General features: G+C 40.8%; 2 protein-coding genes across 2 annotated transcripts in view; one reads left to right on the forward strand and one right to left on the reverse strand.

The window, feature by feature from the left end:
• Window positions 1–4,802, forward strand: part of LOC140304625 (multiple PDZ domain protein) — a 55,784-nt gene extending 50,982 nt beyond the window's left edge. The window contains exons 37-44 of the mRNA XM_072383333.1: window positions 19–90; window positions 320–416; window positions 539–579; window positions 1,659–1,781; window positions 2,066–2,170; window positions 3,315–3,418; window positions 3,539–3,662; window positions 3,894–4,802. Coding sequence (XP_072239434.1) covers window positions 19–90; window positions 320–416; window positions 539–579; window positions 1,659–1,781; window positions 2,066–2,170; window positions 3,315–3,418; window positions 3,539–3,662; window positions 3,894–4,040 — 813 coding nt within the window. The 3' untranslated portion in view covers window positions 4,041–4,802. The remainder of the gene's footprint in view (window positions 1–18; window positions 91–319; window positions 417–538; window positions 580–1,658; window positions 1,782–2,065; window positions 2,171–3,314; window positions 3,419–3,538; window positions 3,663–3,893) is intronic.
• A 5,106-nt stretch (window positions 4,803–9,908) lies between these two features.
• On the reverse strand, window positions 9,909–15,172 carry tyrp1b (tyrosinase-related protein 1b). The gene is made up of 9 exons (XM_072383849.1): window positions 15,121–15,172; window positions 14,056–14,414; window positions 13,732–13,840; window positions 12,866–13,079; window positions 12,351–12,555; window positions 10,946–11,113; window positions 10,498–10,677; window positions 10,259–10,405; window positions 9,909–10,180 (listed from the first exon to the last, which is right to left on the reverse strand). Exons 1-9 carry the CDS (start codon window positions 15,132–15,134, stop codon window positions 9,975–9,977), a joined length of 1,602 nt encoding a protein of 533 aa, XP_072239950.1. The 5' UTR covers window positions 15,135–15,172; the 3' UTR covers window positions 9,909–9,974.
• Between the last annotated feature and the right edge of the window lie 626 nt (window positions 15,173–15,798).

A 15,798-nucleotide genomic window follows, 5' to 3' on the forward strand; every position in this document is an offset into this window, starting at 1 on the left:
GAAATGTGTCACTCTCAGAGTTGCAGTGGGGCAGTTCACCTGGAAGTAGCTCGTTTCAAAGCCGGTGTGCAGTATTCACAGCGGAGTCAGGTAAATTGTTTGATTTGGCTGACAGGGGCTTGTCAGTGTCAGGAAAGAAAATACAGAAATGCTTGAGGAGAAATGGCCATATTTTGATTTAAACTATGATGAAAGACAGCCCTAAATCATGGAGCTCAGTCACTTTACTGTAGTCTGTACAGCAGGTATTAGTCCCATGCACCATTTTAACAAAAGTGTTTTGTGAACTTAGGAGTATTTTAAGTTGTGTTTTATCCAGAGCGAAGACTCTGACTGTTCCACTCTGACACCCCCAAGTGGATGTGATGTGTCCTTTAGCCACCAGAGGGAGACCAATAACAGAACAGGGAGCTACAGTAAGCACTGGCGCTCACTTATGTGAAATGTATAAATCCTGCTCACTTTAAGGATTGAAATCTATAAATCCGACAACTTTCTCTGAGCAGAAAGTATGATTTTCATTTCTTTCCTCCTGCAGCTCTTCAAGACCCTGACATCAGAACAGTAATAATACAAAGGGTAAGGCAGTCTTGGAAAATTCACACATCTGTATCAAAAATTGCTTTAATTACTTTCACATTATTTGTTACAGAAATTCTTTATGACTGTCGTGTCTCTTTTATGAGACAAATTCCAAATTAAAGATAACCAGCTTACTTGAGTGGACCGCACACACTAAGAATTGGGTGCAGGAATGATCCAGAGATTGCTTATTTTGCTTTAACTGTGTCTTTAGTGACAGAAATGTACAGAAATCTTTTATATGCTGATGCTGAAATGTGTCCGTTGGAACAGCCATCATACTCACGGTCAATTAAGAATCACCACTTAACCTATTTATGGTATTCAGCAGAGGACCGCATAGACGAATATGTAAAGAAAGTAGTGCTTACTCATTATCACACCATTTGTCAGTCACAAAAGAAGTTTGTGTGTCTGTGGTGTTGGTAACACGGGGCTGTTGGTTGTGGAAGAGGACAGGAAGAGGTAGAGACAAAAAAAGAGAAGAAACCGCATTACCTGGGTGAAATCATGGATTCTCCAACTGATTCTCTGAATTAGATTTTTCTCTGACAGACCCAAGGCCGATTGAACACGCTGAATAAGCTGAAAATAATGTTGATGGGGTCTGACAGTGAAGTCAGTGCGTTACACACTGAAAAGACAAGAGAGACAGATCATTGGAGCTGATTGTTGACTTGTGCCATGTGGCCACAAGGCAACATGCAAACTCAAGACAAAAAGGTCACAGCCAGACTTCGAACCTGACTCCTTTTGCAGGGCCACCTCTCCAGTGTGCAGCTCAAACCTACCTATCAACAGCTTAGCTTATCTACTTTCCTGTACCATGGCCCAAAAAAAATACAATTTTATAAATTAGTTTCCTGTGACGATTTTGTACTTCTACAATTTAACAAAGGCCTTTTCTTGGCCTTTTCCGTGCCATATGGGATATGTTTCTGAGAACTGTAACATTGAGTACAGAGCTTTATTTTTCTATGGGCTTCTTCAGATGATAGCATCATGTGCAAAATGTGCCGTATGACTCACAGTTATTAACTAACAAGGACTTTAATGCATCTGTGGTGTCACCACAGGATCCGTGTGACTCCCTGGGCATCCGTGTAGCTGGAGGAGTGGGCAGTCCCCATGGCAACATACCTCTTTTTATTGCTACCATGGATACCAATGGACTGGCTGCCAAAACTCGTAAATTACAGGTGAGTACTGCAAAGATTTATCATTGTATTCTTCATCTCATCATGACAGTTCACCTCCTGTCATCCTTTGCTTTTAGAAGTAAAAGTTAAATGTTTTGATTTGCTTTTCTTTTTTGCAAAAAGAAGCTCTTTTAGCTGTGATGCATTTTAATTAGAAGGGAGAATATTCTGGGGCAACATTTTGTCATAGCTGGCAGTAAGCTAGATTAGAGTACTTGCAAAGAGATTTAATCAAATCTAATGCAGTTTCCAAACAAGCATATAAGTAAAAGTTTGTCATTCAGACCGGAGACAGGATCCTCAGCATCAATGATATGCCCACTGAGGGAATGACTCATGACCATGCTGGAGCCCTGCTGAGGAACGCCACCGGCACCATCAGTCTGCAGGTAGTGTCACACTGAGACATATGGCAGTCAGTACATGATGGCTGTTAGGCAGAAAGTTTCTGTGTGATAAGGTCAGCAAAAAAAAATTTCCCTGCACTGTCAGAGAAAGACAGTGATGTGTCCTGGCGCACTTCCTCCAGGTCATTTTTACTTTTAGCAAACTCAGCAAGACATTATTGTGCATAGAAAACAATTCCAAGAACTCTTGTGTAATCATGCAATAAGATAGATTTGTGTCGCTGGGGTGAAAATGAAATGTTTGTCAGGACTCAAGTAATTCGATGTTGAAGAACATTATTCGGAAGTTGCTGCACAATTTATTGATGCAGTTTTATGCAGATTGTTGAACCTCTGCCCATCTCTACTTCTGAGAGACCCTGCCCCCTTAAGATGCTCTTTTTTTACCCAACCACGTTATTAATCTGTTGCCAATTAACCTAATTAGTTGCTTCTCTTTGTACCACTGACTTCTCCAGCCTTTTGATGCCCCCATTCAACTTTTTTTAGCCACTAAATGTAAGATGGGCACGTTTTTCTTGAAATAGTAAAATGTCTTACTTTTGGCATGTTGAGATGTTGCAAATCGATGCATTCTGTGTCTTGTTACATTTCACACAACATCCCAATAGTTTTGGAATTGTGCTTGTGCGGGCAAGTTCTGCAATGTATTGCAGAAAAAGAATATCTGATCGTTTAACAAATGTTCTTAATTTCAACTGAGATAGAAATCCTTAATGATAATAGGGGTAAAAAGGCTTATCTTCAGTTCTGTTAATGTTTTAGGCACAAAAAACCAAGAAAAGCTGGGTGCATTTTTTATGATTTATCCTCCCATGAGCTGAAAGTGGTACAGGGGGTACCACTTTCAGCTGATTGGATTTAGAGGGTCATTTTTTTTCTTCTTCTTTGTTTATAAACCTGGCAGGATGGCATCATAAAGAATATGCCACAATTCTTCTATGGATCTGTGTTGTCTCCATCTGTTTCTTTGTGTACTCCAAGACTGACTCATCATTGTTGTTGCCATGCACTGCAGACTGAAGGAAGCCAATCAGACTCCTTCCTGATAGAAGATGATATTAATATCGAAAGACCACAATGTTTCTCCACTGTACTCTTCATATTTCTGTGTGTTTGTGACCAGGTGACAGCAGATGTTGACGGATGCAGCTCACAGGATCACAGCAGTGTGCATGCCTCATCATCAGGCCAACCCAACAGTCAGACCTGCGCTCACAACAACCTCTAGTGAGAATCTTAATCCCTCAAAAGAGACAGACCACAGCTCACTTTTACTTCAGAAAAATGCATTCATGCAGGTAAATTCAGCAACAAACACTGATTCATTTTGCATTGTGCTCCCTGCAGTCCTCGCACATATAAGACCATCACTCTGGAGAGAGGCTCGGCAGGCCTGGGCTTCAGCATTGTAGGAGGGTTTGGCAGCCCTCACGGAGACCTGCCGATCTACATCAAAACTATCTTCAGCAAGGTGAGAAAACATCTGCCAAGTTTCCTTTTCGGGACTTTTTATCTGATGAAAACTCACTACTTCTTCGCTGTGTCTTTGACAGACAACTCAAACACAGACTCTCTTTGCCTTGCTCCTAATTGTGTTCAGAAAAGAGTCACAAAAATATTACAATATTATCCTGTTTATGGTTTGTAATAGCTGCTGAACTTTATTGTTTGAAAGCCTTTGTGATCTCTTTGCACCCTGCAGGGGGCAGCTATCGAGGACGGCAGGCTGAAACGTGGCGATCAGATCATTGCTGTGAATGGACACTGCCTGGAGGGCGTGACTCATGCCGAGGCTGTGGACATCCTGAAAAAGACCAAAGGAACCGTAGTGCTCACTGTGCTCTGCTGAGACGTGGCGCCACTGCGCAACATTTTGATTACATCTTACTAAAAAAGGTCTGTGGGGGCATCGCCGCCTTTTGTAAAACGCAACACACAGGCGTGATGAGACAAACGCGGAAAATAAAGAGCAGTTTTTCCGAAAAAGTTTTCAATTTATCTGTATTTAGTTTTGGGAAGCTACCTCTAACTCCAAAGATGGCTCAGGTGTGTGTACATGCAGGTCTTATTGGAAGTCATCTGCTTCCGTGATATGAATCTTCATACCACTGTGATGAAGGAGCAAAACATTCTGTCAAAAAAAAAGAAAAAAGAAATGCTCCCACAAATCAAAGTACCAAAAGTAGGTAATAAGTTATTTCCAATTCTCATGCATGAATGTGCATTATTACCCACATAAACAAACTCATGAGTAAACTGCTAAACTCAAGAAACATTGTCACATGTGCAGTATTTCCGCTGTCCCTTAACTTTAGTTTGTTCAGAGTTAACTACTGTGAGAAACTCCTAAGACTAAAAACATGCCAAGTGCTTCTGCCAATCTTTTATGTGGCAATAAGGTTTTAGGGGACATTTGCTTCAACAGCCTGTTTAACTTTTCTTTACATCCTCACGCTCTGATTATTAAAGATGTGTCATGATTTCTTGATTATTATTTATCTTACATGATGTGTTGATGATTAGCAATAATGACCCCCTTATGTGAAGCAGATAGAGTAGTACACATGCATTTTGTTACATCTGTTAAAAGCAGCTGCTGAGTATCAGCTATTAACGGATTTCTTGCTTTGTTGTGTTTTCATAGTCTTACACCTGAGCAACTGTTTTCTTATTGCTCCGAGAAAGTATTGTAACTGTGTCATGTACATTCTTTATTTAGAAAGCTTCTGATACCTGTTTTATATGGATTTATTTACACTGTCATGCTGTTTTCTTCATGGTAATTCATTCTAAATTTAAGGAAAGAAAGGAATTCTGATGATAATCACTGTCTTTTTTAAATGTTCGAGATGTCACTTAATGTTAAAAGTAAGAAAACACATGCTCACTTTAAGCATTACATACCTAAACCAGATGTTAGAGATGGCTCAGGCAGGCCTACCTCCATATTTTTATAATAAGACACAATATATTCAGGGACAGATGTGCTCTATAAGGTTGTCGTCATCATAGCCACAGTACTAATGTGTCAGTTTGGCATTGTGTTACTGGCATTGTCTGTTCATTTGGGAGAATTTTTAATCAGAAAATTTACATATTTCCTTTTAACCCGTTTCTGTAATACATCTACAAATGATGTCATTGTAAAATAAATACAGCATTGTGCAAAAGTCTTGAGCCACTCCTCAGTTCTTTATTATATTTTACTTCCCAGGAGCCAGATTTTCTTCTAATCTTTTGAAGTTGTTTTAAGTAATGGTTCTCCAGCTTTCTCAAGGTCTTTCAAGGTTTTTCTTTAGACTTTTTCTGCTTTTTTACTAATTTTCAATTCAGTTCAATTCAGTTTTATTTGTAGAGTGCCAAATTACAACAAATGTCATCTCAAGGTACTTAGATAATATAGTCCAATTCAAGCCAATTAGAATACAATTCATTGTAATCATAATCCAATGAAATCCAATTTTCAGCCTGGAACTTGTATCTGACCATTTGTCCCAGTGAAATGTGTTACTTGTTTATTTGCTTGTTAAACCACTTAAGCATAACCTATGCGTCATTCAAGTATAAAGGCAACTAACTCAAGGGATGAAACGTTGTGTCTACAGTTTAGCAAAAAAAAAAGTTTAAGTTGTATCTTTGGGCACTTTGTTATCAGCAGCCTGTCACAAACATCGAAATTGTTCCCATTTCTTTGGTTACATCAATGACAAAACCCCCAAAAAATTTACAGGCATTAAATAGTACCAACAAAGGGATTTCTAAACAGCTATTAGCTGAAAACTTTGCATATCTCAGTGTGGTGTACAGCCAGTCCTTTGAGGAAACTTGACAAGTAGAAGACACCTGAAGAAGAGGCCTAAAAAACTTAAGGGGGGGGGGGGGGACTGTTGTCCAGCTTCAGGTAATCCATCCACTCTCCACTGAAGCTTCAACTTCAACTACTTCAACTTGAGGGATGAAATAATATTGTGTCTACACATAAAAGCCAGCTTGGCCAAAAAAAAACATTTTAAATTGTGTTGCTTCTTAGATATAAAGTAGTATTTTTGCTCCGTGGAAGAGTGGCTGTCAAGAAGCCTGTTTTAAGGAAGAGAAACAGGGTGAAAAGGCTGAGGTAAGCCATATGACACAAGGATTGGGTTGAAAATCAGTGGCAACAGGTCTTAACGAGTGATGAATCCTCCCCAGAGCCCGCACCTCAAAATTATTGAAGCAGTGTGGGATCAATTTGACAGAGAACGGAACAAAAAGCTGCCAACATCCAAAGAAGAGCTTTGAAATGTCCTTCATGAAGCCTGGAGAACTACTGTTGAAGACTGCCTAAAGAAATGATAAGAAAGCTTGTCTAAGAGGGTTCAGGCTGTGATGAGCAATAAAGGTGGTCATAGCTACTGACTGCTGACTTTAAAGCTTGTTAATGAGGAACAAACTGTTTTTGCCTTGTGTACTGATATTTGTACATTGTTCAATAAATCTCTGCACCTATTTCTCATTTTGCTGGAAACACATGTATATATATATATGAAAAAGGGATGGCTTAAGAATTTTGCATGGTACTGTATCTTAAAAATAGTTATGCTTTAACGATGAAAATGATAATGAAAACAGCAAAGCTTCGGCCAATTAATCTATTTTCACATTAGTGAACCCCATTTCACTTTGGACATGGTTTATTGTTGTGGTTATGTTCATTGTTGCTATATTTCTTGCTTTTCTGTCTGGCTTTGTCTATTAATGTTTATTAATACATTTCCAGAATCATCAAGGTAATAGGATAAAGTGTTTTTCACAGGGAATGACAGGGAACTCAGATATACACAATTGCAAATCATGAGTGCAAAGGAGAGAAGAGGAGGAAAAAGCTTTCTAGATGAAGATAAAGAAGTAACTCCAAAGTTAGGACAAATAAATATTCCTGACTGAAAAGCAAAGGGAGATTAAAGCCTTACACTTTTTTCTGTTAATTTACACAAATTTCACTTAAACCACCAGTGAAACTGTCGACAACTTGACAAACAATGCATTTGCTCACAAATGTCTCATTTAGGAAATAGGAGGCATCTCGGGAGATCCTGTCTGGAGCGTCTGCATTAATCAAAGCCATCTGCTCACATTGCAAGCTTTATTGAAATCCAGCCATCACAGTCCGGTTTATCCTGCTCCAGATGAACAATTGCTTGCATGAGGAGGGTTTTAAAATGGAGAAATGGCAAAAGGCTTTTGTGCATTTTAGGATGGTAACACAGTATTGTAGCTTTTTGATTATAATAATTACATTTCTTAGAGGAGTTATTTAACATCTCAAAGTATTTTGTATTTTCTAATTTATTCTAGGTGGATATGGGATACAGAATCTTTCTTACCCACGTTTTCCAGAACACAGTGCTGTCTGTGGCTGTAAAAGCTACAGTGTAGGTTATGCTGCAGCTTTAAATAAGGTACAGTAACTTTCATAAAAGTACATCTGAAAGGCACTAATGATCCTCTCTCTCAGGAGAGCAGCGATGGCCAAATGATTGTTGAGTGCATGTGTGTGTTTTACTGCCACATTTATCCATGATAATAAACCCACAGGATTGGGTCTTTTTCAGTGTAACCTTGTGGTTTAGAAAAAACAGCCAACTCAAGATGGATCCAAAAAAAAAATCTGCTTCATCTCCTTCCATTCTCTTGAGGCTCTTTTTTTAAGATATCCTCCTGAACTGCAAAAATGCCAATCCCAAGTAATTCAGTCCAACGCTGAGTCTGAATATCCTGCTACCCTTTAAGGAAGACAAAAATATCCCCACAGGAAGATTCACTGTAACTTCTGTACATAGTGAAGGCTTACAGTTAATTGCAGCTATGAACTTAGGTGCCACTATCTCCATGTCATTCAGCAACACTGAGTCTGGGCTGTCAACCTTAAATGAGCAGGGCTGATTGGAAACTTGGCACAGAGACGTGTGCATCATCTTGCTCAGTGTCATAGCCCAAAGCAAGAAATAATAATTATGCTCAGTCATGCAGTTAGGATTGAGAAGCGCTGCACATCCTGCAGTTTGGGAGTTTTAAAACCACCTTCATTTATTTAACAAGAATGTAACAGTGAAATAGTATTTTTTTTAATTCAGATAAAAGACCAGTCATTAAATTCTCTCTCTAAACTAGAAAGTGCTTATCCATGGTTCACAGTTCACACGTTTCTTTTTTCCCCCTTGGTCTAAAAAGAGATGCCCTTCTCTGTCATCAAAAGCCACAATGTGCACCAATGAAATATTTAAATGAAGCTGCGTCCCAAATCCCCAGAGAAACTACTGGGGACATGTTTATGCTTGGGCAGCCTTTGAGCCTCCAGAAATGCAACATGGGATGATAAATATTGCATTCTGTGCGCCTTTGTGCAGATTTACGCTGGGCCAGGTGGTCCCACAGTATTTTCAGGCAGAATCTGAAGCAAAGTCTGTTTTTTTTTGTCCTGCAGATAAAAAAGGTCACAACATTTTTTTATTTTACTTGTGCATTTAAGACTCTGCTCTATGTTATAGCTCTCAGATGCAAAAGTCTCCCCCAACCCCCCTATTTCCATGAACATTAGCTTGTAAAACACGAAATGGTTGCAGCGATTTAGATACTGTTCAACTGCTGTGGATAGTTTTTTAACCCTTGGCCCTTCAAGAGTTTCCTAAACATTTTTCTGCACACCATGCAGAGATTTACCAAGCTTTAGGATGGTAACATTTTTGGAATCTTGCATTGGTGCAAAATATGACTTTCATGAGGCAACACAATTTCACTAAACTATTGAAATGACAAAATGTAAAATTATGTTAAATCAATTGTCCTACAAAACTGTGACAAGAGTAAACAGTTTGTCAAAGGTTGCAGTTTTTTGTATATATTATTAAAGTTTATTGTATATCTTCGTGTGTTTAAATTTAAAAGAATTCATCTGATAGTATATGTGTGTAGAACCATCTATCACAAATGGCAGACTGAGGTAGCTCAGTGTTGAAGCGGCTGTCTCAAAAAGGAGTAAAGCGCATAGTTTTCCCTTTGCAAATGTTCAAATCGACTGTGAATAAACAAGGATTTGAGTTGCTTTGCTTCATTTGCAGTAATGCGTCATATCCACATGAGGGTGTGTGTGTGCTGTTATGAACACGCCGTGGTTTGCTCTGATTTAATCAGGCTCACTGGTTAGAAGATTAACATTAGGTGGAGTGATTTGCCAGATGGCCTCGGGCTTGGGACAAAACAATTTGCACCTGCAGCTAAAAAGGCCTGTATTAAGACCAGTCTGTGGTCTGTTTCTACAGGCATGCCTGTTGTTTCCAGAATGACAGGCCTACTTAAAGTACAAAATCAAAGGAATGGGAACGCAGGCATTAAAGTGTCTGTATGGCATCATCCATTTATCTTTCAGGTAGATTAACATAGCCTGGATGAATATAGTAATATGTAGTTGGCAGCAGAGAAGGGTATACTATAATTTTGGAAATTAAACAATCTGTCGCAGAGCAAAAGAGACCGCAAATTGTATTCTTGCAGTGTTTCTCAGCATCTGGTTGTCCATTTGTTAAGAGCCTCAGTTAGTCTGACCCCAAAGCTACAGTTTGATTCCCCATAGATCCTGCAGAAGACCTTCTAAACCCTGCCAGCCCTACTGAGCACAGCAAATACAGACAAAAACACAACAGGTTCTGGGTTTAAAACCAGTTTAACTTTATTTGAGGAAACTGGTGAATAAAAAAGGTGAAACAAATGCATGAAAATGTCAAGGCCTCTCTCGAAACGTGTGGGATCAGACGACAGACTGGGATTTGCCCAACCTCCTGTCATCTTCTGAGTAACGTCGGAAAGTTTCTCCCAGCAAGGGCTCCAGGGCCTCGGCTGAGCGATTCGAGCGAGCTCGTGCGGCGCAGGCAATGACGCTGCCCAGCAGTGCTACCACCACCACCGCTGCGACAACAGCCACAGTTATGATCTCAGACAATGTGAAGGCACGAGCTGTAGAGGGAAAGAGGAGGGAGGGTCATTAACGGTCACTCAGTTTTCTCAGTGTGTGTTTGCATGTGTGCTCCTCACCTGGCCACTGGACCTCATATGAGTATCCAAGGCTTTCTGGGGCAGACACAAACATCTCAGCATTGGTTACAGGAGGCCAAAAAGGAACCATGTTGAACCTGCTGTTGTGTCCAATTGGAGCGTTCTCCTCAGGGTAAACAATTTCACCTGCAGGAGGGGAAGGATTGTTGTTATCCATGTATTTATCATTCTAAGTGAATTCTGTTGCCTTGTCTGCATATGTATCAGTTTATGTGTACCTGGTTGGTGCCTGCGGAGCCACTCATCAAATACTGCATCGGTGAAGGTGTGCAGCAAGACAAATATGGGATCATTGGGTGACAGGTGAGTCTGTCCACCTGTCCCATTGAGAAAGAGATGGGCCAGGTTGTGGAGGCTGCGGACGACGGGGTCATACATCCCCTGGGGGGCACTGTAGCCTAGAAAACACAGAACACAAAACAAAAGAAAAAAAGTCATGAAAACTCAGATTTACCAAAATTAGGAACAGCAAATGCTGTGTCGGAGCGTACCATATGTGCATGTGGGTGGAGGACTGAGTGAGTGTGAGTTCCTGGCTTGAGTTTGTATCTATACTGTCACACAGAACTTGAGCAGCTTTATTTTTCTCAGCAACTGAGCCTCAATATTCCCATTTTGATTGATGGAGGGGGTGTTAAACTTCCACAACAACATATAGCTGCACACCTTCGATGGTATTCCTGAAGCTCTCAGAGGAGGTGGAGTAATATGGAGGAGTGTCAAAGGCGTTGAGCTCCAGACAGTCCAACACATCCTGGGGCTCAGGAAGCCTCTGCACCATGGGTCGTGCCACGTTGCCCGCTGGGTTCCTCCTGATAGGACTGCTCTCTGAACCTTGTTGATGAAGACAGGATGCAGGGTCAGAGATAACGCTGGCTGACTTAAGTGAAACATAACAACACAAAGCAGAACTCAGAATCAGCCCTGTGTTTCACAAAAAAATGGAAAGAAATATGATTGTAAAACACTTTCTTACTCTGTGTGGGAGACTTGACTGGTTTGATCAGTCTGAAACATGACAGGGTGGCATTTAAGTTGTTCAATTTTTAAATAAGAGTCAACAGTAGCAAGTGGGAGCCTTGTGACTGAAGTTTTTCTTTTTTTTTCTTGCATGCATGATCTATCTTTCTTTTTTTGTGGTTTCTCTCCTACACACAAGCAGGGGGGCTACATAACCGAGTTGTCTCTGTGTTTGAAGATTATTTCCTTAGATCAAAGAAAGCAGGAGACTGCCAGACTCTTGTCTGCAACACAGGCGTTGATCCACAAATGAGGCAACCCCCCCAACCCCCCCAAGACTCCATTTAAAGAGCTGTTGCTTGTTAGCCTAGGAAATACCAGACCTGTCATGACTCTCCAAGAGGCAAAATTAGACAGATCCATCAAATGTTGGCCACTTAAATGTTCTACCAGTTATCGAGCAACTGTTTTCTCTTGTGCATATTACATTAGAAAGCAACTCTCTTGAGATGATTTTGTTACTGAATTACAGCGAAACAATTACCGACTTGCACCTTTACTCCATAATTTAAGCCAAAAAGAAAGCGCCATATGAACTTGGTATGTTTGAACACAAAAGTGAAAGGTTGAGACTAATCTTGTGCCAGTGTGGAATGAGAGCCAATCCCTACAAATCTAATCACCTTGTCTAGCTTATGCAGTATTAACATATTACGGCATAAGAGTCCCCTTATTCTACTCTAAATCTCGTGACTCGTTGTGAATCTACACTTGGAAAATCTATTGTAAGCTCCAGAGTTCTTTAATGAGAAATTCAGCTCACTAACTGAAGAAAAAAAATAAATAATGTGCAGCAGATACTCAGAGCAACCCAAAAGGCAAGGTCTAACGACTAGAGAACCAGTAGTTTCAAACAAACTGCGCTAATAGGCGAGCAGTACTGAATTGAGCACAACAGCTGTGAGGTATTATTTATAGCAGCTAATGTTCTACATGTCTTTTTACAAGCTCCTTGCCCTCTTTTTCTCATGCAGCTGAGACAATGTTGTATATCAGCAGCGCTGCTCGACTTAACGTTAGGTATAATGAGTATTTGTGTAGCTGTCGTAACTGTTGCAGATTGTGCCCAAAGTGTCGTAGTCCTCCACACTCTCGCAGATGACCCTCCACTGAGAGAACACAGAGTTGGAGCTGATGGAGTTCATATCGAATGTGCTCCTTGCTCCCAGCAGGTCATCGGTGCAGATGTCGCACTCGCTGCCTCCGATGGCGAAGTTCCAGTAGGGCAGGGCAAAAGTGGGGTCGCCCAGCATGTCCTGCTCAGATGAAGAATGGATTGATTAAATGTGTACTTTAATCAACTTCCTTCTTATATTCCACTATTAACTCTTTTTATTTTTCATCACATCTTTTGCTGCTTTCCCCCTCCTTAGCTTATCTGTGTCATTACTATTCACTCCCGCCTTTCTCCTGCTATATAACTTCCCACTCCATTTTTAAAGAAATTCATACACTCTTCCCTTCCTTCCTTCGTTTATCCCCTCCCTTTATCATCCCAGAAGCCTGATGCCCTCGCTCTTTTGCTTTTCCAATCCTCCTCTCTCTCCTTCATTTCTTTCGACTCACCTGCATGTCTCTCTCCAGCTGGAGCAGATGGAAACGATGCCAGGTGACAAAGCCTGGGCCCTCATGGGAGAAATCCACGCCCCCAAAGCTTGCCTGGCCTGCACCAAGGTACGTCTTGCTGACAGAGTAGTAGTGGCTCCAAACAAAGTAGTTGTAATAGGTGATGTTCTCAAACTGTGGGGTGTTGCTGTCAGGCCCAAGCACCTCCTGGTACCTACAGATAAGGCAAGGATGTCACTCTTTTTTTGTCTTTCTCTCGACACTGCCAAGAATTAGCCAGTCTATCCCCCAAAGTCCTCCTGATTGATTTTAGGTGAAGGGGAGTATTCTAAGGAAGATAACGTATATACATTTTTTTCTTCAACATAGCTGTCAAAGGCAACTTGATTTTAAATGTGTGCCTTGTAGCTTAAAACCCAGGGCATACAGGAGAAAGTACATTTCTTGATTAGATGGTTTAAATGGGTTTCTGTACCTGCTGGCAATAATTGCTTTGAAATTAATCTACTGCTATCCTCAGCTGATTTGTAAGGAGGTTATTCACAGATTTATGTAGGCCTAGTGTTACTTACAAGAGTTTAAGTCCCTTTGCTCCTACCTAATTTGCACTTACACCCTGCAGCAAATATAGAAAGCTTTCACAAGAAATGTTGTGACGTTACTGGCAATCAACAAAAAAAAAAAAAGAAGCATGGGTTTACCCCTATCTGTGTCACATAGCTTTCTATTGCCCCCCTCAACTCGAATAGAGTTAAAAAATCAATGCAAGATCAAAGACCAGCTGGTTAGAAATCTACCCTCCTTTGACATCAGGCCATTTAATGAATTACTAATACTCATATCATTATGTTATTAGATTTATGTACCTTCTTGTACAGATGACTAGGTCAGGGTGAACAGTCCTCTTTGCTTGGTCCAAAGCATTCACAAACGCCTGCTTCTCAGCTGTGCTCATCTGCATGATATTCCTCCTTACTAGAGTGAAGTTAACAAAGGAAAACATGCAGATGAACAAATCATCATAACAAAAGAATGAGTGGTTTTGAGAGTAAAGAGAAAAAATGTTATCAGAATTGGCACAGATATTTTCCTGGATGATGTAGACCTGTGCGCTCTTAAAGAGCACAGCAGGAGGAAGACATCACAAGTTTTCTTGAACTTTTAGGTCCAAACAACATCCGTTCTCTTACCCACAGAGATTCTCTGATCACAGTTTGGTCCGGTCAGCCCATGTCTGCATCGCCCACAGTTGTAGCCACTGAAATTCCCATTACACTGGCAGGTGCGGTTGAAAAATCTCAGCGGCCACCTCTCTCTATCATCACGCCCAGCATACGGGTACTGCGGTCCGTGCCGCCGATTGTCGGCTGCGATGGTCACACACTGCCCTCTTCCTGTGCTGGAGCCACACTCATCCCCTGCCACCCCTGTAGGGGATGGGCAGCACTGACCGCTCCGCAGCCCTTCGACGGTGACGCACTCCCGGGGGAACTGAGCGAATGATAGGCTGACACAAAAGGTCCCCACCAGGAGACCCACTCTCCATATGCTAGCAGAACCAGGGAAGAATTTGAAACAGGAGGAGGTGTTTAGGTGTTTTAGTCGAGAGAATAAGGGATACTACCGACAGTTTTGGACATTGAGAATAATTTTTCTATGTCCTTCCATCCTTTTTATACCACATAGAATTTTAATGTTCAAGGGGCCTGAGTCATCCCAGAACATATTTGGTAAAAGGAAGACAAAATACACTCACAAAAACTTGTTGTGGTTGCAGTCTTTCGTTAAAGCGAGTTTCTCCTAAACTATTTCCCCTAAGCTTTACTTCTTAGACGCCCCTGTAGGCAATGCCACACATTGTTCATAATTCATAAAGCCATTAGCTCACAGCTCTTACAAGTTTCTTACAAGAAAAGCTTTAACAATAGATTTTAAATGATATTTTCCTATACATTTGTTTTGTAGCCAGATTTACCTGTCTTTTAAAGTATGTCAAAGGAATGACTGGGGTGTCCAATCATTTAGCAAGACCAATTTTATTACAATGAATAAGTGATGGGAAAAACCTAAAGAAAAATACCCAATAGAAAAATGATAGAAATGTTTAACTTGTTTGCACCTCGGCAGGAACAAAGCATCTCACATCAATGTATTCTGTTTGTACAATTTGTTGAAGCTGTCAGTCTTATATGAAGCTTTAAGAGCTTTAGAAGCTCAGTGTGTAAAAGATAATCAGTATAAATGTGCTCCCTTACCTCTGACTGTGCATGCTGCTCCTCTGTTTGCAAAACTGTTGCCCCCCCCAAGAGTCGGTCCATCTCCCTCTGCAGTCTTAAATAGCTATCAAGCACATGACCGGACCTTTGCCGCGCTTGTGTAAGCACGTTCACACTAATGCACAAATGCAGCGCCACACACGGAAGGCTACACAACACTTGAGGGGACTTAAATGCTCTCTCAAACATTCGTTCATATGCCTTGTGATCATGGCTCAAAGGACGGCTGCATGCGTTATCACTCGCAGGAAAGACAGTGAGATGGGATTCATACTTAAGTCACACTTAAGAAAACTTTGTTACAGTCGGGTGGTTTGCTATGTGGGGAGGCAAACAGGTGACTGGAGGAAAATTCTTGTTCATGTGTACAGGGAAACTGAAGACAAATCCACACTGAGAGGAACGAAGAAAGAAACACATTAAAGATTATCTTTTTAATTTGGTGTTGCTCAGATCCAAAGCGAAAACACAAAGGTCAAGAGTTACAATGAGTGTCAGTCAAATCAGGTGTTAAACTCTATCCAAGTCATGGAAAATCTTTATTTTTTTCTTTTAGGCTAGTGTTGAAGAATTTATATTCACTCTCACGCCTATTGCCCCTTTTACAGTGTTTTCAACAGCTTAGTGTGGCATCACTGATGTAGTCAGTATGAAAAA

The sequence above is a fragment of the Leuresthes tenuis genome, unplaced genomic scaffold, assembly GCF_036924035.1.
Source record: "Leuresthes tenuis unplaced genomic scaffold, fLeuTen1.0.hap1 SCAF_4, whole genome shotgun sequence".
NCBI classification, from domain to species: Eukaryota; Metazoa; Chordata; class Actinopteri; order Atheriniformes; family Atherinopsidae; genus Leuresthes; species Leuresthes tenuis.